This window comes from Emys orbicularis, chromosome 4 (assembly GCF_028017835.1).
Source record: "Emys orbicularis isolate rEmyOrb1 chromosome 4, rEmyOrb1.hap1, whole genome shotgun sequence".
In the NCBI taxonomy this organism is placed as follows: domain Eukaryota; kingdom Metazoa; phylum Chordata; order Testudines; family Emydidae; genus Emys; species Emys orbicularis.
This window is the reverse complement of record NC_088686.1, coordinates 34754675-34777677: the sequence shown is the minus strand read 5'-3', so window position 1 is coordinate 34777677 and position 23003 is coordinate 34754675. Positions and strand designations below refer to the sequence as shown.

Genomic DNA, 23003 nt, shown 5'->3' with positions numbered 1-23003 from the left:
AGGATGACCAAGGAGAAACCTCATCACAAGAAGAGCCACTCCACGTTTTGTCTTTGGCAGTGGGCTCACATGTTGGACAGCAAACCTATACGCATGGAACTGGACACCGGTGCAGCCGTCTCGCTGGTCTCTGAGACTGTGTATAAAGAAAAGCTACAGCATCTTCCACTTAAAGCAACAAAAACAGTTCTGAAGACATATACAGGAGAAGCTGTGCCAATGTTGGGCACTACTGATGTTAAGGTGGAGCTCAATGGACAGGCTGCTAAATTGCCAGTTTGTGGTGAGAGATAATTACCCAGCCTTAATGGGTAGGTCTTGGCTTAGGAAGATCCAGCTGAACTGGGCAGAAGTGCACCAAATGACTAAAGAAGAATCCAGTCTGCTCACTATACTAAGGAAACATGCTGCTGTTTTTGGAGAGGATCTGGGAAGTATGAAGGGAATCACTGTAACATTGAACATTAAACCTGACAGTCAACCAAAATATCTGAAAGCCAGAACTGTGCGTTATGCCATCAGGCCGAAGGTTGAAGCGGACTTGGAGCGCCTGGTCGCAAATGGAGTCCTAATACCAGTTACCCATAGCCCATGGGCAACTCCTATTGTTCCAATAGTGAAGAAAGATGGCTCTCTCCGGATTTGCGGTGATTTTAAAGTCACCGTCAACCCATTGTTGTGTGCAAAGCAATACCCGCTTCCCCCCATCGATGACCTCTTCGCAGGCCTGGCTGGGAGACAAAAGTTCAGTAAGATTCATCTGAGTCAAGCGTATTTACAAATGCACATCGATGAAAAGTCCCTAGAGCTGTTGACTATTGTGACGCATAAGGGGCTTTATCGATACTGTCGCCTACCCTTTGGAATAACGTCTGCTCCCGCCCTATTCCAGAGGGCTATGGACCAGATCTTGTGTGGCTTGCCAGGAGTCCTGTGCTATCTGGACGACATCCTGGTCACTGGAAGGAATGAGGAGGATCACCTAAAGAATTTAGAGGCTACCCTACAAAGACTGGAAGAGTATGGCCTAGGAGTCCACAAAGACAAGTGTGAATTCTTCCAGCCCTCTGTTGAATATTTAGGACACATCATTGATGCTACAAGTCTTCGTAAGGCCCCTGCAAAAGTTAAGGCTATTGTGGAGGCTCCCCCATCTCGAAATGTTAGCCAGCTTCGCTCGTTTCTAGGACTATTGAACTATTATGGAAAGTTCATCTCACAGTTAGCCACACTGCTAAAACCACTTCACGAACTCCTTGGGCAGAACAAGGCCTGGAAGTGGACTGAAGCCTGTGATGTTACATTTAACAAAGCTAAGGATGCATTGCTAAATTCTGAAGTTCTGACGCACTTTGATCCATCCTTACCCCTACAGTTGGCCTGCGATGCATCCCCTTATGGAGTGGGAGCAGTCGTATCACACATTATGCCTTCGGGAGAAGAGAGACCTATTGCTTTTGCTTCGCACACTCTAAGCAAAGCAGAAACTAACTATGCCCAAATCGAATGTGAGGCATTGGGAATCGTTTTAGGAATTCGCAAGTTTCATCAGTACCTGTTCGGACGGACGTTTACTTTTCTCACAGACCATAGACCCCTGACTTCAATTTTTGGACCCCACACAGGCATTCCTCCATTAGCTGCTAGTCGTATGCAACGTTGGGCATTGTTGCTTTCCGCACACACATATGAAATCAAATATCAGAAATCCACTCTGTACGGCAATGCGGATGGTCTCTCAAGGCTGCCTTTACCAGTCCAATGTCAAGATATTGCCCAGAAGGAAATCTTTTACTTTAAACAGGTAGAGAATACACCCATCACCGCTACTCAGGTAAAGAAGGCAACTCGAGTTGACCCAGTATTGTCCCAAGTTATGGACCTGGTGATGCATGGAACATCTCGACAAACCTCTCTGGTCTCACCCGACCTTGTTGGACCAGCTACATTCCGGTCACTGTGGAATAGTGCGCATGAAGGAAATTGCACAAAGCTATTTTTGGTGGCCTGGATTGGACAGTGCTATTGACGAGAAGGCAAGAGCTTGTATGTCATGTCAGGGTGTGAGGAATGCACCTCAGTGGGCACCCCTACACCCATGGGACTGGCCTGAAAACCCATGGCAACATATTCACGTTGACTTCGCTGGCCCCCTTGAAGGAAGCATGTTCTTGGTGGTGGTAGATGCCCATTCTAAATGGCCAGAAGTCTCTGTAATGCAGACCACTACTGCAGAGAGTACTATCCAAAAACTACGAGGACTCTTTAGTCATTTCGGTCTGCCAGAACAACTTGTGAGTGACAATGGACCGCAGTTCGTCTCTCAGGAGTTTCAAAATTTTATGAAGGCAAATGGGATACACCACATCACTTCAGTACCATATCATCTATCCACCAATGGATTAGCTGAAAGATTTGTGCAGACAATTAAACAAGCTTTGAAATTGGCAAGGGGACAATTATCCATTCAAAAGCATCTGGACACCTTCTTACTATCCTACAGAAACACACCTCATGCTATGACCAAAGCATCCCCGGCCTTTCTAACGATGGGACGACAGCTGCGCACTTGCTTTGATCTGCTGAAACCTTCTGAACCCCAACAAATTGAGCAACATCAGCAGCAAGATCAAGTCATCAGGCATGCACCCAGAGCAAAAGACTGAACCTTTAGCCCGGGACAGACGGTTTTGGCTTGGAATTATACTTCTGGAGCTAAATGGGTCCCTGCCACTGTCATCACTCAAACAGGGCCAGTTTCCTACACAGTCCGGACTGCAGAGGATCTCACCTGGCGGCAACATGTAGATCAGCTGCTGCCAGGTCATACCAGTCCTCAGGACACATCTTCAGTTGAGCTGTCTCACTTCCCCACTTCTGGTGAGACACCGAATCAAGTGTCACCTGTTCCTGACTTTTCCCCTCCATTACTGCCGGCGGCAGAGATACCCCTCTGCCCGGCACGAGCTGATACCACATCCTCACCCATTCGCCCTACGAACCCTGAGCCCATTGTCAGGCCCGCGCCCAAGACACTTTCGGGTGCAACAACACCAGAAGTCCGCCGTAATCCACCTAGAGACAGAAGGCCTCCTCAATGGCTGGATCTTTAGCTAGGGTGAACCCACGGTTACAGGGCAAAATAATCCCCGGGATTTAGCCAGAAATGGAGGCAGTCTACCCTCCTTCTCTAATTTAGTGTTTGTTTTATTCAGGGAACATTCTTATTAAGAAGGGAGGAATATGTTGTGTATTTGGTTGTCGTGGTAATAGAATCTTGTGTTGCTATGGCAACTGAGTTAGATTATTAGGGGATAGCCCAGCCAGTCTTGGCTGGTTTTTGGTTAGTTCAGTGTGTGGCAATAAATGGCTGCTTTCAAGGTTTACAGCTCTCTGTGTCTCCAGTGATTTCTTCCTAAAACTGTTGCCCCCAAGGATATAACAGAAAAGGGGCCCCGGCCACCGGGAATGGTATTCCAGGAGGCGGCCGGAGCAGACTGCAAGGCGGCAAGCGGAGAGGTCGCAGCTACCTGGGCGTACGCCCTGGGGACCGAAGGAGCAGCACCTCCAGGGCTGGTGGAGGGAACAACGGGTCGGGGAAGAGAGGGAGCAGCGGCCGTCAGCAGGGCCACAGCAGAAGGAACCGCCGCCACAGGAGGTTTCGCCTTCCGGGCGGGGCCCTTGCCCTTCTTTGTCCCCCCGCCCAGGTCCACCGGACAAGGGAGTGGTCTCAGAAGCGGGGAGGCAGAGGTCGTACCAGCAGCAGCAGAGTCTTGGGAGTCCCTATCCGTGCCCGCCATCGCCAGTGCCTCAGTGGCAGCGATGGCAGTCAAGGCAGCCATCACAATGGAAGGTGGGAAGGGAGACTAAAGGGGAGCTGCAGGGGAGTCCAGGGAAGTCCCACCCCCGAATCACCCACCACAGTAAGGGAGGGACAGTCACTTAGGGCAGGAAACAAAGGGAAGGGAGGGATGAGGGGGAGGGAAAGGGAGGATGGGCGGGAAACTGTTACCACACCCCACCCGCTAGGCTGAAAGCAGGGTGGAGAGGCGCCAACAGAAAGGGACACAGGAAAACAACTCCCAGCACAGGATGAAGAAACTGGCTCCCCCAGCTGCATTAAGAAAAGAAGGGGAGAACTAAAACAGTGAGCAGATTAACGAAAAAAAGGCGGGAATCTCAGGCACTCAAAATGGAAGGTGGGCACGCAGGCAAAGAAGGTAAACCGGGAGGGGGGGCAAACAACAAGGGATCGGAATGAAGGGGGGGGGTCAGATCAAGTATGCCACAGGCGAGGAGCAAAAAACAGGGTGGGTTCAAAAGCAACCAAACCGAAAGGGAGGAAATGGAGCTGGCAACCATGCCTGCACTGCGGGACAAGGGCGGGGCAAACGAACTAACCAAGGACCAACAAAGAAAGAAGCCCTGCAAAAAACAGAGCAGGGCAAAACAGAGCAAACAGGGTGGCTAGAAGGGGGGCGGACAGGGAAGGCAGCAAAGGGAAAGGGGTCAAACAGCTGCAAGAACAGGACAGTGGGCGAGGCAGAGGGGAAGGGAGCCCACCAGCCAAATGCAGCAGGGGAGGGAGGGCAAGTTCAAGGGAGCGGAGAGGGAACGTGCACCCACGTGCGCCCGAAAAACAAGTGCCTGCTCCCTGTGGCTACTGTCCCAAGATGGGAAAAAGGACAGAGCAAACTGCTGGGCTGGGGAGTGGAGAGCAGAGCCAGATAGTAATTGGGAAGGTGGAGGGGGTGGTGGCGGCAATAGGGGAGTGGACAGACCAAGGGGAGGGCTCCACGCCACTCCCCCAGCTCCCCACTACAACGGCACCTACCACCACAGAAGCAAGGATGTTACAAACCCCCTCCACAAAACAGGGCCTCCTCCACTCCCTCCCCAGCTTCAGCAGCAGTAACAGGCTCTCCAGCAGCAGCAGCAAGGGCAGCAGCAACCCAGCCAGGGGAGGCCCCAAAAATGGTGGAAAAAGTGGAGCCTCGCACTCCCCTCTGAGGTCATACCAGCAGGGTCCTCGCCACAGCAGCAAGCGGGGCAACCAGCCAGCGGGACGGCCTCAAAGGACTGGAAGGCAGATAGATCAGCCTTCTGAATGAGCAGGTCCCTGTTCCCTGGATAGCCAAACAAAGGCTACTCCAGACCAATTAAGACACCTGATGCCAATTAACCAGTTAAGGCTGTTAGGCTAATGGAGACAGCTGGAACCAATCAAGGTCCCACTTATACTGTTTAAAAGCTCTCCTTCCAGGGCCCTCTGGGGAGCTGAGGTGAAAGGAGTTGGAGGAGAGGAAGCATCGCTGAACCTTGAGGTAAGGGTAAAGCTAGGAGAAGGGGACCATGGGGGAAGTGGCCCAGGGAATCAAGGCAGCATCAGTGGTGAAGGGAAAGCTGCCAACAGCTGCCACCATTAGGGTCCCTGGGTTGGAACCCAGAGTAGAGGGTGGGCCTGGGTTCCCCCTGCCCTCCTACTCTACAGAGATCCTCTAGAGAAGGGAAGCAGACTCGGTCCAGGCAGGAGACTGAACTGTGCCTACTGAGCGCTACAGAGCAACAGAGATTAGGGTGACCAGATGTCCTGATTTTATAGGGACAGTCCTGATTTTTGGGTCTTTTTCTTATATAGGCTCCTATTACGCCCCCACCCTGTGTCCTGATTTTTCACATTTACTGTCTGGTCACCCTAACAGAGACTGTAGGGTATTCCCCCTTCCCAACTCCCGCATTGGCTGGTGATGAAAGTAACTGAATAGGCTGTGACTCTTGCCACTACACTGAGAAAGAGAGATCACATTGGGGCCTTATTGAGCTTGAGGCCACTGAATCCGCCCAGAAGTGTGGGATCCATCAATACAGGCTTGGAACTTTGTCACAATACATACTGTTTTCCAAATAGTTAGATACATGTCTAATTTATATGAGGAGGAGGATAAGACATCCCTTATGTAAGTGTGCATTCTGGGATGATATTATTTAGATGAAAAGTTCACAAAAATATTCTGTACAATTAAAGGACAACAAAGAACAGCAAATAACTAACAGATGTTTTCTCCTAGATGTAGTTTATACTGTAGTTCTTCAGGTTTTCAACTGAGTTACTTCCCTACCTCCAAACTTGGAATTGTCTGTCTTTTCCCACGAGGAGCTTCAAAGAACAGCTGCTCTTTAGCACCAGTGTTGACTTGTAAAAGCTTTCCTGTAAAATATATAAATTACATACCAGTATGTTAACACCAGTTAGGAAATTCAACTTCACTGAACAAATGTGCATTTGGAAATTTTCTGTTAATTTCCCACAAATTACACTGGTCTACAATTTTTGAGAAGTCGTCTGCTTCAGAGATAAAATGTGCTATTTATTATGTATTTTGATGTGCTGAATTCAAATATGACAATTAAAACAACTGATTGGCTATTGTTTCTAAGATATTTAAGTTTTTACATTTTATGTCTATGTATATTGTGTAGATAGTAGAGTTTTAATCATAAATTGTAAACCTAGGTCTTTTCATGTCTTTATGGTTGCTTTACATGATAATATTTCACCTGTCCTGTTTATGTAACACTTTAAAAATCAGCAAAAGGGTTATATAAATAAAATTTATTATGAAACAAAAGGCAAAAAACTATTCTGTACATAGTTTAGTCCTATTCAGTGTCTACTCGGCACTTCTTGGCTTGTCTCTTGTATTCATTAAACGGAGCATCTCTTGTCACTGTCCAGCAATAGTCTGCAAGCATTGATGGGCTTCATTTGCCCTGATAGCGTTTCTCCATTGTTGCAATGTCCTATATGCATCCGAAGAAGTGGGTTGTAGCCCACGAAAGCTTATGCTCTAATAAATTTGTTAGTCTCTAAGGTGCCACAAGTACTCCTGTTATTTTTGTCCTGGTGAAATCGCTCGCCGTGCTCATCGCTCACTGCTCCGCAGTTCGGTGGAAAAAAATCTAGATGAGAGTGCAAAAAAATGTATCTTTAGTGACATGTTGCAACCAAGGCTTTTGTATGCCTTGAGGAGGTTTTCCACCAACAACCTGTAGTTGTCTGCCTTGTTGTTTCTGAGAATTTATTGCCACTAACTGGAAGGCTTTCCATGCCGTCTTTTCCTTGCCATGCAGTGCATGGTCAAATGCATCATCTCGAAGAAGTTCACGAATCTGAGGACCAACAAAGACACCTTCCTTTATCTTAGCGTCACTTAACCTTGGAAATTTTCCACGGAGGTACTTGAAAGCTGCTTGTGTTTTGTCAATGGCCTTGACAAAGTTCTTCATCAGACCCAGCTTGATGTGTAAGGGTGGTAACAAAATCTTCCTTGATTCAACAAGTGGTGGATGCTGAACACTTTTCCTCCCAGGCTCCAATGACTGTCGGAGTGACCAATCTTTCTTGATGTAGTGGGAATCTCTTGCACGACTATCCCATTCGCAGAGAAAACAGCAGTACTTTTTGTATCCAGTCTGCAGACCAAGCAAGAGAGCAACAACCTTCAAATCGCCACAAAGCTGCCACTGATGTTGGTCATAGTTTATGCACCTCAAAAGTTGTTTCATGTTGTCATAGGTTTCCTTCATATGGACTGCATGACCAACTGGAATTGATAGCAAAACATTGCCATTATGCAGTAAAACAGCTTTAAGACTTGTCTTCAATGAATCAATGAACAGTCTCCACTCATCTGGATCGTGAACAATGTTGAGGGCTGCCATCATACCATCGATGTTGTTGCAGGCTACAAGATCACCTTCCATGAAGAAGAATGGGACAAGATCCTTTTGACAGTCACGGAACATGGAAACCCTAACATCACTTGCCAGGAGATTCCACTGCTGTAGTCTGGAGCCCAACAGCTCTGCCTTACTCTTGGGTAGTTCCAAATCCCTGACAAGGTCATTCAGTTCACCTTGTGTTATGAGGTGTGGTTCAGAGGAGGAGGATGGGAGAAAATGTGGGTCCTGTGACATTGATGGTTCAGGACCAGAAGTTTCATCCTCTTCCTCTTCCTCGTCTGACTCAAGTGAGAATGATTCTGGTGCATCAGGAACCAGCAGTCCTTCTCCGTGGGGTACTGGGCGTATAGCTGATGGAATGTTTGGATGATGCACAGTCCACTTTTTCTTCTTTGACACACCTTTCCCAACTGGAGGCACCATGCAGAAGTAACAATTGCTGGTATGATCTGTTGGCTCTCTCCAAATCATTGGCACTGCAAAAGGCATAGATTTCCTTTTCCTGTTCAACCACTGGCGAAGATTTGTTGCATAAGTGTTGCAGCAGATGTGTGGGGCCCACCTCTTGTCCTGATCTCCAATTTTGCAGCCAAAATAAAGGTGATAGGCTTTCTTAACCATAGTGGTTATACTGCGCTTTTGTGATGCAAAAGTCACTTCACCACAAACATAGCAGAAGTTATCTGCACTGTTCACACAAGTACCAGGCATCTCTGCTCACTTTGGCTAAACAGAAATGTGTCCCTTTGCAAAATCAAACACTGACAAATAAGAGAGCACGACACTGTATGATTTCTAGAGCTGATATAGGGCAATTTGTTCAGCAGAGTGATGTAAGCTTCGTTATGATTGCATCATCCAGGACTTCTAGGAATAACATGATGCAATTCATATCATGTATGACGCAATACCAGCTTCAGATTGCATCATTCATTGTTTTGCCTAAAAAGCAAGTACTGTCCAAACCCAGTCATAGATTTATTCATAGATCCAGTCAAAGATGTATTTTAGTCATTTCTGGTTTAAATTGAGATCCCTTCCCTTTATAACTCACTTATCCTCCGCCATTCCCAAGTCAAGGGTCGTACATACTGACCCAATAGCATATCTTGAAAGCTAGAGCCAATCAACAATTTTAAGCATCATTTTCGTTCTCAGTGACCCAGAATTAGTAAAGCTTGACTACATTTATTTCAGAAGCATTCTGGCTGTAGAGCAGTGTTATTTGTTTCCACTTAATTCATTTAAATTAATCATGCATTTAGTATTCAGTACTACTTGAGGAAAAAAAGTTATTCTTCCATGTGTGAGACAAAGCAAGGATTTGTTTTCTTGGAAAAGAGATGCAACAGTACATTGCTCAGAAGGTAGAAATCAAACAATACATTACATGTAAGACATATAAGAATCTAGATAGAACTTTTATCTTACTTCATTAAATTGCCTTCTTTATAGGTGTCTAAATTAGGTATTTTTACCCACATAACATCAGCATCCTTAACTGAGGGAATGAATCTGCCATTGGCATCATAAATTCACATTCTAGGTGTACCAGATAAAATAAAGCATAATCTGCATGTTAACCTAAACAGAGAATATTACCCTTTGACTTCCAATGAAATTTAGGCTCCTACATGCTTAAATCACTTTTGAAAATAGGATTTAGGCTCTCTTGAAAACTTTACCTATAATCTAATTTTGCAGTTGTCATTTATATCCACAAATTATTACTTGCCTCTGATGTCCCAGTCCATGTGTGTTATGTAACTGGAGGCGCCCTTGCAGATTCCTACTCGCTTACTGCTCATTACATTGTAGATGTCTACAAAGCTGTCACAGGATGCCACTGCTAAGTATTTTCCAGCACCTAAAATGAATTGGAACATAAGACATTTTTCAATCATTTCAGTGTTTTAAACCTTAGTGGATAAGCTATTGCCCTTTGACTTTTTGGATCTCAGTTAAATTCAATTTCCAGCTCTTTCTGAAATAGATGTGGTGATCCACAACCAACCCCTGACAGATTAGCATCTATATCACAAAATAACCAAAAATGTCATAGACCTTGTCTACACTTGTGGTGGCATGTAGGGTATGTGTAGCTACATGTGGCAGGAAAAGGCAGGCTGCATCCACACTCACTGCAGTGCATAACTACATGTGGCAGTGAAAGGCTCCAGATGCTCCCCACTGCTGGAGCCTTTCAATGTGGTGAAGAAAGGTTCTGGCAAGGAGAAGGCAATAAGACACTACACTGCTAAAAAGAGCAGTGTAGACAGGGCCCTAGAGAGGCACTGCTTGGGCATGTAGAGCACATGTGTAGGGTATATATATCTTGGGGTTCAGGCATGCACTCTACTTTACTCACCCAATCAGTGTCTCACTGTCTACACCAGTGGTTCTCAACCAGGGGTTCGCGTACCCCATGGGATACGCAGAAGTCTTCCAGGGGTTACATCAACTCATTAAGATATTTGCCTAATTTTACAACAGGCTATATAAAAAGCATTAGCAATGTCACTACAAATTAAAATTTCATACAGACAATGGCTTGTTTATACTGTTACATTTCAGAGTATAGTACATAGATGTGCAATATTTATATTACAATTGATTTATTTTATAATTTTATGATAAAAATGAGAACATAAGCAATTTTTCAGTAATAGTGCATTAGGGCTTTCCTCCCCCTTGCTTGGTTCTTGTCAAGCAGACAGAAAGCAGAAGACCATAGTCCAAAGTGCAGGCAAAGTGATGTTTATTGGGGTTAATCTAACAAGCATATCTATAGCTCTGTACACCGTAGAACTTTCCTTCTTCCCCTCCCCTTTCTTAGCAGGCATAATTATACCTGTAGTGCATGCCCTTGGTCCCCAACCCTTACAATTTATGGTCGTGTTCCATTTTGGAGGGTCTTGAGTCTGAGGGCTTTGGTACCACCTCTTTTGTACCCCATGGGAGGCGGTAAGCAGTGAGGTTATGTTTCAGCCAGTGTCACCTTTTCTCTGGTTTTTTAGTATTTTTTTTTAATGCTTTTCCCCCTCATCCCATCTTGCCCCTCCTGACTGGTTGCTTGGCCTTGCCTTGATATAGGAGTCGAGGCAGTCTTCAAGTGTATGCTCGTATATTAAACTCCCACCATACCCAGCAACACTTTAACTCTCTTCCTTATCTCACCTCATTGTGCTATAAACCCCGTCTCTTTAGGCAGAAGTAAACAAAGTGTCTTTGTTCTTTGTTCACACATATTAGTATCAAAAATCAAACTCAAAATTCTATCCCAGGCTAAGAAACAGGCCTATATACTAACACTGTGCTGTGACACTTGTATTTTTATGTCTGATTTCGCAAGTAGTTTAAGTGAGGTGAAACTTGAGGTACGCAAGACAAATCAGACTCCTGAAAGAGGTACAGTAGTCTGGAAAGGTTGAGAGCCACTGGTCTACACCACTAGTTATACCCCTCCCAGCTGGGTGTGCAGTGTTTGCACTCTACACCTGGTTGTAAGGCTAAACATTCCCATAGTCTGACACAGACAACCCCTGTATCTTTAAGGAACAATCAGAAGTGAAAACTTGAAAATCCAACCATTCTTTCCTTCACAGAGGAAGGCATGTGTAATATTAAGGTTGAGGTAACAGCAGGGAAGAATTTGTCTGATACTTTGCACCATGTATCTGCATCAAACTTTGTCTATAGGTAACAAGACTGCTTCCTCTGAGGTGTTGTTAATGCCTGGGGCTATACATTTGGGTTCCTAAATGGGAGCTGAGCTCTTCCAAAAAGCTGACCCCAATCAGGGGTGCTGAGCACTTTCAAAAATCTGACCCTAAAGCATTAATGACGCTTCAAATAAATTGCTCTCTTTAGCTATGAGTAAAGTTTCATGAAGATACATAGTGTAAAATGTCACACAGAGACTGCCCTGCAGTGACCTCTAACTAATACAAGTTGCCAGATTTTCCAGAGCTCACAACACTTAGCAGTTCTCATTATTTGCAATGGGAGCTAATCACTTGAAAATCTAGTCATTACATTTATGTATCTAAATATGAGCTGAGCTCTTCTGATAATCCTGCCCTTAGCCTCCAAAGTGTGATAATGTATCCAAGCAACATCAAACGATAATATTAATTCCATTTACTAAACAATGATAGATATAAAACAGGAGAACAAATCTTCATTTTCCCGTTCTTTTGAAGGAGATCCAGAAGGTCCACAAGAGATGAAGAATAAGATTTATGTCCATTTGTTTCTTTCAAATTTCCATAGAGTGCATAAAGACAGGAACATTATCAAGGTTTTATATCTGAAAAATGACCTTCCTTTAACACATTCTAACAATTGATTTGATACAATTATGGAGAAACACAAGTGTGTTCAGTGGTGAAACCAAAAATCCCAGTATGCATGCTTATAATTTACCACAGATATGAAATTCAATCAAGTTGGCTTTGATAATTATCACTTTAATGGATCACTCACCAGGAGAAAATCTAATCTCTGAAATAACATCCTTCCTGTGGTGGAAGGAGACTAGATCCTCCAGAGTGTCTGCATTCACCATCAAGAAACTTCCATCATTGAGACCTACAGCCAATGCCTTTCCATCAGGAGAAAAGCAGCAACATCTGCCCCCTGGAAGAGACACACAGGAGCTATTTACTTATTCTTTCATTAAATATTCTCAATTTCTGGCTTACCTATTTGTCCAAAAGTTAGGAAAGATTACTCCTGCAGTCCTATGTAAACCACACTTTTTTTTTCCCCCAGAAAGAATTCCAAGAGATAATACAGACCCACTTCCATGAAAATACACAGATTCGGTTACTGGATAAGCAGAGGTATAACTTCATATTTATTTGTATAATTTGATTTTTTTTTACTGATATTATCAATATTTATTTTACATTAGTTATCAGGGTAAAGATGAATATTGTTTTACATATTTCTATGTTGCTCACCACAATAGCAATTGGTGCCAGTTGTTTGCTACAATATGCTCTCCTCATACCAAGTGTATAGCAAGGTTCTTCATATGCCATCAGTTACAGTATATTTTCATCTGTCAATACGGAGTTTGACTATGCAGCATAATGCTGAACACTATATACTTAGCCCTTTCTTTCCTTCTCTTCAGATTTCACAGAACCGTCTTCTAACATTTCTAAAATGTGCTCCTCTTCCTCTAATTTCACTGCTCAAACCCTGGTGTATGTCAGAGTTCTCTTTCCTGGACTACTGCATCTGGCCTGATCTTTTCCTCTCTGGCCCCCACCACTTCTGCCTGTACAGAATTCAGCAGCTAAAATATTCTTCCTTTCCCATCACTTCCTCTGCATCAAATCTGGATTCTTCCTTTTTTGCTTCTTTTGAACCGTTGTTCTTCTAGCTTTGTCGCTCATGTCCATTCCATGCCCAGTGTGTGTGCACCACGTTCACTGATGCCAGAGATTTTCCCCTTAGTATCTGTTGGGTCGGCTCTAGTGCCCTCTGGAGCTGCGTTTGTATATGCTGGTATAAGGAACGCCACCAGCCATGCACCCTCTCAGTTCCTCCTTGCTGGTAACTCCAACAGAGGAGTAAGAAGGTGGGTCATGGAATGGACATGAGCAACACCTCTTGAACAGTTTTGAAAGGTTAGTAACCATTTTTTCTTCAAGTTCTTGCTCACGTCCATTCCATGCTAGATGATTCATAAGCAGTACCCCAGGAGGTGGGCTTGGAGTTCATGGATGTGCTGACTGCAAAACTGCTTTCCCAAAACTGGCATCTTCTTGGGCCTTTTGATGGGGTGAACTCATTCCGCACTGGATGGGGAAGGGTTAACTCCCCACTCTGGGCAGAGGAAGCCACGCCCCCCGCATCCCTACTGGGCATGCTCCAGGTGTAACACCACTATAAGAAGGGGCAGCCCAGCTCCGTCTGGGTTAACCACCAGAGAGGAAGGACACTCCTTGCCAGCTGCTGCCCAGGAACCACTGGAGCTCCAGAATGCGGAAGTCAGAGGCGCTGAGGCCCAAGCAGATGCCCAGCTACCTGTGGACACCCAAGGGAGGTCTGAGCTACAGGAAGTTGCACTGGCTGAGGAACCCAGAGACCCCGAAGACGTGCAGACCGCCACCAGGAGTAACATGGTAGGAAGTAGCCTGGGCGGGGACTAGCCATTGTCCCAATGATGGTCAGCGTATTGTGAACAGATCCCTGCTGACCCAGTGGCGGACACAATTGACACTGACAGGGCCCTGGGCTGGGATCCAGTGGAGCAGGGAGGGTCTGGGTCCCCCTACCTGGCCACCACCCACTCCCCCAGGGTGACAGCCCACACACCCCCAACTGGCTGTTAGGCCATACAGCCCCACCTAGAGGACAACTCAGTTGACTCCAGCCACTAGGCCATACAGCCCTGCCCGGAGTGCAACTCTACTGACTCTGACTGCCCTGCGACACGAACCTGGGGTATCTCTATTGACTTTGGCAACCAGGCCTTACTGCCTGGAGGGTAACTCTATTGACTCCGGTCGCTAGGCCATACATCCCCACCCAGAGGACAACTCTATTAACTCTGGCCACCAGGCCTTATTGCCCTGCGAACCTGGGGTATCTCTATTGACTCTGACTGTTAGGCCTTGCTTCCCGGCAAACCCAGGGTGTATCTATGGATTCTGGCCATTAGGCATTACTGCCCTGCGAACCTGGACTATCTCTATGGACTCTGGCTGCTAGGGATCAGGGCGATTACATAGACTCTGGCCATTGGGCCGTAGAGCCCTGCAGGTCAGGGCAACTCTATGGACTTCAGCCCTTAGGTCTCACGGCCTAGAGACAGAGGCCAGCTCAAAGGATGGGATGAACTCACCCGGCACTGGACAGGGTCTCCCCACCCATCACAGGCCTATTGGGTGATGGTATATTGGGATGCCTAGGTATGAAACAATGACCAGGTTGCAGCTCTGCAGATGTCCTGGATTGATACCTGGGCAAGGAAGGCTGCTGATGAAGCCCAGGCTCTTGTGCAATGAGCAGTCACGATGGCTGGAGGCTGGACGTTCGCCTGTTCATAGCAAGCCCTAATACAGGCAGTTATTCAGGATGAAGTCTTTGGGTTGACACAGGTAGCCCTTTCAACTTTTTTGCTATTGCTACAAAGAGTTGCATAGATTTGCAGAAGGGCTTAGTTCTCTCAATATAAAAGATGAGGGCTCACCTAATGTCCAATGTATAAAGCCATTGTTCCTCAGCGCTTTTGTGAGGTTTTTGGGAAGAAGACAGGTAGAAAAATGACCTAATTGTTGTGTAATTGTGGCACCACCTTTGGCAGAAAGATGAGATGGGGGCAAAGTTGTCCTGGAAGAACACTGTGTAAGGTGGCTCTGACATAAGGGCCCTGATCTCAGAGACCCTTCTGGCCAAGGTAATTGCCATCAGGAAGGCTATCTTCCAGGAGAGAAGTAGTAGGGAGCATGATGCTAATGGCTTGAACACTAATCTGCCATTCACTGGTGGGGAGGGAGTGGAAGGCTCAGATGGCTGCCAGATGAACCATAATAGATGAGTGCCAGACCTTGCTGCTTTAGGTGGCGCAAATAATCCAGGATAGAGTGAAGAGAGGATCCAGATGGAGAGAGATCCTGTTCAAAGGCCCAATAAGTGAAACATTTCCACTTAGCCGAGTATGCACCCCTAGTGGAAGGCTTTCTACTACCTCGCAAGAGCTGTCAAACCTCTTCCGAGCACGCCTTTTCTTCAGGGTTCAGCCATGCAGCATCCATGTAGTTAGGTGCAGGGAGGTGAGGTTCGGGTGAAGCAACCGGCCATGGTCTTGTGAAATCAAGTCCGGGCGGAGTGGGAGCACAAGTGGAGCTGCCACTGAGGTCCCGAAGTGTCCCGAACCAGTGCTGGCATGGCCATGCCAGTTCTATCAGGATAGCCCTTGCCTTGTCCTGTTTGATTTTTAGGAGAACCTTATGAACCAAGGGGATCAGTGGAAGGCATACAATAGGTGGTCTGCCCATGAGAGCAGGAAGGCATCAGAGGGAGCCCAGGCTCTGCCCACGCAGTGAATAGGATTGATGGCATTTCCTGTTCTGCCTGGTGGTCCACCTGGGGAGAAGATGACACTGACAACCTCTGGGTGAAGAGACCACTTGTGGTGAGAGGAGGAGGAGGACTTGCCGAGGTGATCTGCCAACACGTTCCAGGCTCCCGGGAGGTGAGATGCTTTAGATGAATGGAGTGTCTTGCACAAAAGTCCCACACAGCAACAGCTTCCTGACAAACGGGTGGAGGATTGGACCTCTCCTTGCTTCTTGATATAGAACATGGCTGCTGTATTGTCTGTCAGAACTTGAACCACCTTGTCTGAGACCCAGAGAAGAAACACTTGGCAAGCCAGGCACACCGCTCTGAGCTCCCTGACATTTACGTGGAGGGAGTGTTCTTCTTGGGACCAGAGGCCCTGAGTCCTGAGGTTGTTGCGGTGGACTCCCCACCCTAGGTCTGACACATCCAAGACTAAAGACACCGATGGCTGCGGGGCCACAAACGGCACTCCCACCATTATTGACTTTAGCTTCTTCCACCAGCTCAGGGAGGCAAGGACTGGGGGAAGAATCCTAAGAGTGAGTTTGTGATACTTGGGGAGTATACTGACACTAGCCACATCTGTAGGGGACTGGGGTGCAGTCTTGCATCTTGAACCACATAAGTACAAGCCACCATGTGGCCCAGTAGCTTGAGGCACACTTGAGCTGTCATGATTGGGTGGGCCATGACCTTTGTTCATATCAGGTTTGCCATTGTCTGGAATCGAGCCTCTGTCAAGAGGGTGCTGGCCTGGGTCAAGTCGAACACAGCCCCAGTAAATTCTATTTCTGAAATGGGAGAATTGTTGACTTTTGCTTGTTTATCAGCAGGTCCAGCGCCCTAAACATGGTTCAGACTGTGCTGATGCTGTCTTATGCTTGAGTCTGCAACCAACCTTGGATCAGCCAGTTGTCGAGGTATGGGTAAACCTGAACGCCTCGCTGCCTAAGGAAGGCTGCTACAACTGCCATACACTTTGTAAAAACCCTTGGGGCTGCCGATAGGCCAAAGGAAAGGGTAATGAATTGGTAATGGCAATAACCCACTACAAACCTGAAATCTTCCATGGCCACAGAAGACAGAAATGTGAAAGTATGCATCCTTTAAGTTGAAGGTGGTGTATCAATCTCCTGCATCCAGGGAGGGAATGATGAAACCCAGGAAGACCATGCAAAACCTCAGTTTCCTTGATCTCTTGAGGTGATGCAGGTCCAGGATGGGCCAGAGCCCCCCTTTTGCCTTTGGGATTAGGAAATATCGGGCATAAAACCCCTTCCCTCTCAAGTCCTGAGAAACTTCCTCCACAGCCCCCATATGTAGGAGGGATTGCACCTCTTGGACAAGCAGCTGCTCATGAGAAGGGTTCCTGAAGAGGGACAGGGATGGGCAGCAGGAGGGAGGGTTGTATAAAAACTGAAGGATATATTGGACTGTCACTGTGCTCAGGACCCATCAGTCTGTTGTTATGGATGCCCAAACTGGGCTGAAGAGCGACAGATGGTCAAAAAATGAAAGAGGGACAGATCTGAAATGGCAACTGGTACAGCGCCCTCTGGCGCACCTTCAAAAGGCCTGCTTGGGCTCGCTGGAGTATCTCTGGGGCCCTAATTGAGAAGCTAAGGTAGACGGGGTAGTTGGCGCCGCTTAAAACCTCTGCCTTTTCTCTTGTAGGGCTCCTGTCTTGGAGGTCCTGAGAACTAAGGAGGCTGCTGGGGCCTGAAGTGTTTTCTAAAGGCAGATAGAGCATACAGGCCTAAGGATCATAGTGTGGCCTTTGAGTCTTTCAGTCCATGAAGTCTCATGTCCATCTGCCCCGAGAAAAGAGAGGAGCCTTCAAATGGGAGGTCCTGGATAGACTGTTGGACTTCCTGGAGAAGGACAGAGGTCTGGAGCCAGGAACAGCACCTCCTGGTGACCACAGAGGCTGTCTGGACCGCTGAGTCGGCAGCATCCAGAGCCGCCTGGAGAGAGGTCTTAGCCATATTCTTACCCTCCTCTAGGAGGACTGCAAACTCCTGCCTTGCCTCTTGAGGCAGGGAGTCTTTGAACTTAGTCAGGGAGTCCCATAGATTAAAATCGGATCTTCCCCAGAAGAGCCTGCTGATTGGCAATACACAGCTGGAGGCTACATGTGGAATAAACCTTTCTTCCAAAAAGGTCCAGTTTCTTAGCATCCTTTTCTTTTGGGGTAGCACTCGACTGGCCCCGCCTGTCCCTTTTGTTCACTTCCGACACCACCAGGGACCCTGGGGGAGGGTGTGAGTACAGATAGTTGAGAAGCCGCTTGCTGGCACATAATAGATGCTTCTTCTCTGCCCTTTTTGAAGTGGGGGCCAGAGAAGAAGGAATCTGCCATAGGGCTTTGTCTGATCCCATCATTGCCTCATTGATGGGCAGGGCTACCTTGATATCCTGGCTGCAGCAGCTGCATCCAATAAGGCTGTGTGATGTCTCTTTGAGCTACTTGAGCTCCAAGACCAGGTTTGAAGTGACCCGCTTCAGAAGATCCTGACTTCATCCTGGGGAAGTAGTCTGCTGGGACCTGCAAAAGCTTCATCTGGGGAGGTTGAGGGGGAGGCTTTCATCAGAGGAGGGACTCCTTACTCTCCTTCTGCCTCGACTATACCCACTGGGCTTTGGTACTGGGGTCGGTGCTGGAGTCTGGATCTGATGCTGAGCAGGAAGGAGCAGTAGCCTGCCTCCAAGAGGCCACCAAGTAGGAGAAGTGGGAGTCAGGCCCTGGTACCAGGGGAAACTCCCAGGGGTTCCAGTAGGGCCACTACATTGGCCACTGACCCGCTAGCCAGGCACCCACCTGGGGACTGGCAGTAAAGCTTGGTGGGGTGTAGGCTGGGTACCGATGGTGGGCTTTTCTCAGTACATAGGGCTCCTCTTCAGAATCTGAAGAGGATTCCTCTGTCGGCAACCAGGGTGGAGCAGTAGCCACTTGTGCGTCCATATGGTGCAAGGGCTCTGGGGACCAGTGGTGTGCCAGGGAGCAGGACGCCAGGATCAGGTAGGGCTTGCCCCTGGCTGATGATGGGGGACCCAGTGCCAGGAAGGCACCTGATGCACCTTGTTCCCTCCTGCTTTCGGATGTCAGAGCTGGTAGGTTCCCCAGTGGGGCTGGAGGGACCGGAACAGAGAGCAGGTCCCTACCTGCCTGATAAGCCTCCAGGGTCGATGGCACTGTCAGTCCACTGGTACCATGGTGACTCCCTGGTGTCAGCAGAGGGTCCTTCATCAGCCTCAATTCCCTTGGTGGAGTTGACGGTGCTGACGCAGGTCCAGGGGTAGAACAACGGCCCGGCCTGGGTCTCACTCCCTCTCCCCACTTGTCTCTCTTCTGTACTGGCAAGTGCCCTCTCTTGCTGTACTGCTTTTTGTGTTTCTTCTGTGGCACCAGGGATGGAGAATGGTGCTGGGAAGAGCTTGGTGCCAGGAGACAGGTTTGAGGGTGGCTTTCATGAGGATAGCCTTCAGTCTGATGTCCCAGTCCTTCTTGGTGCAGGGTCTCAAGTCTTGACAGATTTTGCATTTGTCCTTAACATGAGTTTCCCCAAAACTCTTTAAACAACTCGAATGCGGGTCACTCACTGGCACAGGTTTGGCACAAGGCATGAAGCCTGGGGACCAGAGCATGCCCGGCCCCTGGGGTGAAAAGTCCTTTGATTATAAGAACTATATATACTAGCTATATACACTGCCACAACTTGCAAAAGACCATATACACTAAACCAGGGGTCAGCAACCTTCAGCATGGGGCCCATCAGGGTAATCCACAGGCAGGCCATGAGACATTTTGTTTGTTCACCATCCGCAGGCACAGCCCCCCGCAGCTCCCAGTGACCACAGTTCGCCGTTCCCAGCCAATGGAAGCTGCGGGAAGCGGCAGCCAGCATAGGGTGACCAGACGTCCTGATTTTAATGGGACTGTCCTGCTATTTGCTTATTTGTCCCGCGTCCTGACCTACCTTCGGTCGGGACGCAAATTGTCCCGATATTTTGCCTCCGCTCACAGGCGGAGCGGAGCCCAGAGGGACCTCGCGCCCCCCCTCCCCGCCCCGACTCCACCCCCTCCTTCCCCCATTGGATCCCTCCCCAAATCCCCGCCCTGGCCCCACGCCCTGCCCCTTCACTGCCCCATTGGATCCCTCCCCAAATCCCCACCCTGGCCCTGCCTCTTCCCCAAGCACACCACATTCCTCCTCCCTCCCTCCCAGGCTTGCGCTGATCAGCTATATGGCGGCGCAAGCGCTGGAGGGAGGAGGGAAGTGGAGACGGAGTGGAGGCATGCTGGTGGGGAGGGGGCAGGACGTGGAGCTCCGGCGGCCATTTTTTTTTTTTTGCTCCGCCTCCCCCCCCCGCGTCCCGATATTTCACCTGTGTGATCTGGTCACCCTAAGCCAGCATGTCCCTGAGGCCCACGGTCCTATAGTATTAACTATAGTATAATCCTATAGTATTCGCTTCCAGTAGCCTGCTTCTTGTCCCCACTCTGTACCTATTCCCCCACCAGCAGCATATCTCTCTCTACCTAGTTCCTATTCCTCCCTCCTACAGCCAGTCTCTGTCCCCACAGACCCTCCTCCTCTCCTCTGCAGTCTGACTCTGCCTTCCCACCCTACTTCTCACTCTCGCAGCCTATCTCTGCCCCTCTTCCCATTTCCACAGGCCACAGCCTGCCTCTCCCACTCCATCCCTCACCCCCTTTGCATTCCCAGCTGATTCCTTCTCCTTTGTCATACTAGGGGCATGATCTCACTTCTGATGCCTGGCACTACTGTGGTCCCTACTGGCTGGGAGGAGTACTTGCAAGGGCACATCTACTCAGCTCCTGCAGCCCTGAAATGGAGCACACCCAGTACAGGCATAATCTTCAGGGAATTTAGTTGCTAAACATTAACCAATATCTGCTCAGCATGCGCAAACTCTAATTTTCAGAAGTTTGTTACTCTGCCAAGTGTCGATAGATTTTTACAGGAAGGACACATCCTGACACAAAGGCAACACTCCTGCTAAATTTCATGTGCCTATTCTAAAGCACAGAGGTGCTGCAGCTTCTCAAGGAAACACTAAGTTTTTTAACATGAGTAAAACAACGTATTTCTCTACCATGTTCTAGGAAACACAAGAATCATTTTTGATGAATCTTTACAAAACAAATTCAGCCTGAGGCATACACCTGGCATGGAAAATGTCAGCCTAACAGTTAAACTTTGGGAACGTTATACGCAATTGAAAACAGTCTTATAATGGCAACCTTAACTATAGGATTCACTACCATCTCCACCTATAATCAAGACTTTTTTCTCTGTTCACACACACAAAACTCAACTAGGCCCTCATCCCTACGGGTTTTGACTATGACAACTTCTTCCTCACTGGCCTTGTTGAAACCCACACACCATCTATTCAATAAATAGTTGCTAAGACTATCAGTCTTGCCTATTCTTCCCACATCACTCCCCTCTTCTGCTGTATCAAATTCAAACTTCTTGCTCCCACCTTTAAAATCCTACAGCGCTGCCTGTCCCTACTTGTCTGTTCTTGTATCATCCTCCCCTTCCTTGCTCCAGCTGCTTGTCTGGTTTTGCCACAAGAGTCTTCATTCCTTCTGCCACACCATCCCTTACATATGCAACAACGTCCCTGAACTAGTCTGTAAAGCTACTATACCGATCCTCCTTTATGTTGTTAACCATATTCTCCCTGTACTTCCCTCCTATTGTTTATTACCCTCACTTATTGCATCTTGTGTTAAATTAGATTATAAACTCTTCTGGGCAAATATTATGTCTTCCACAGTGTCTAGGACATTGGAGCCCCTCTCCAGATTAGGGTGTTTGGGTACTTCCACAATATAATTAATTAGGAATTTTCTTCTTCATAATAATAATAATTAATAATAACTGATGATAGTAATAACCACCTTTCAGAGAGCTATCATGATATTTTCTGTCAGCTTTCATATACTTCCTGGCAGATCATCTCCCCAGTTTTAATCCCAAAACAAAAAATCCTCACAAAATTATATAACATCATGTCAAATAACAAAAAAGGACCTTCAGCATCAATGCTGTGATTTCATCTGAAAATACCCATGAGCTAAAATTTCATAGTATATATACGATACATAAAATCAACCATTGTTTAAAAATGCCTCCAATAGTAGATAAAAGGTGGTGGGTTTAATGCTGGAGCTTCATCCTTTATTTTAAATTTTCTGGCTTTTAATTAAGTCTTATGAAACACTATGGCATTTAAATATTTCTTGCAGCTTTTATCTGTTGAGTCAGTAATGTCTTCAAACAGAAATTGTTTGAACTAGAGAAAACTTTATATTTTCACATTTTGTCTTTGCAAGATTTAGTATGCTAATTTGTGTTAACTTAATTCAATTACAATCTCTTTTCATACTAGTATCTTACCCTTTTTCAATTTGCGAACAGCTAACATACAATGGCTAGGAGATAGATCCCATATTCTTAAGGTTTTGTCATCACTTACAGTGGCACAAATAGGTAAATGAGGATGGGTGGCTAGACCCCAAACTTCCCCTTCCATGTGACCCTGTAAAAAAAAAAAAAAAAAAATCAGCTAATTTTATTTCCAAAACTGAAAAAATATACAAGGAAGCTACAAAGCTATACTGAGAATGTGGAAATCTTTGTTGGATGATAAAGAAAACTTCCTAATGAAAACACTCTTGGTTCAGTAATCAGCACAGAATATCTTACATTTTACTTAGAAGTTTTTTATTTTTAATATAAAATTAAAGTAAATTATATTTGAGAAAACTGACCTAATGATCTGATTCACTAAATTATCTAATTTTAGAATCTTTTTGTTAACCTAACAATGAAGGGCCAAATTGTCACTGGACTATTCATGTGAATAATTATGACTCAATTTGAGTTAGGAATTCAGTCTGGCCATAAATGTGCATTCTATTACTAAGAAAAAGCCCAATTTGTAAAAAGTATTTATAAACTTCCCTTTATAATCCTTCAAAATAAACATGCATTATTTTAAGTTTGTGCTTAAGATAAAAATATACTATAAACAAAATATTAGCATAGCAGAGCCTGACTCAAAAGAGATATAGAGATATATAGACAGATATCGATTTTGATTCAGGAACTTGTGTGTGTGTGTGTGTGTGTGTGTGTGTG

The 23003-nt window shown here is 46.7% G+C and overlaps 1 protein-coding gene across 4 annotated transcripts in view; it reads right to left on the bottom strand.

Annotated features, from left to right (window-relative positions):
- Positions 1 to 23003, bottom strand: part of EML5 (EMAP like 5) — a 329289-nt gene that overhangs the window by 119824 nt on the left and 186462 nt on the right. For all 4 annotated transcript variants that reach the window (XM_065403925.1, XM_065403928.1, XM_065403927.1 and 1 more), the window contains exons 21-24: positions 22260 to 22401; positions 12229 to 12381; positions 9479 to 9610; positions 6120 to 6208 (exon numbers count right to left, since the gene is read on the bottom strand). In XM_065403925.1, the coding sequence (XP_065259997.1) occupies positions 6120 to 6208; positions 9479 to 9610; positions 12229 to 12381; positions 22260 to 22401 (516 nt within the window). The remainder of the gene's footprint in view (positions 1 to 6119; positions 6209 to 9478; positions 9611 to 12228; positions 12382 to 22259; positions 22402 to 23003) is intronic.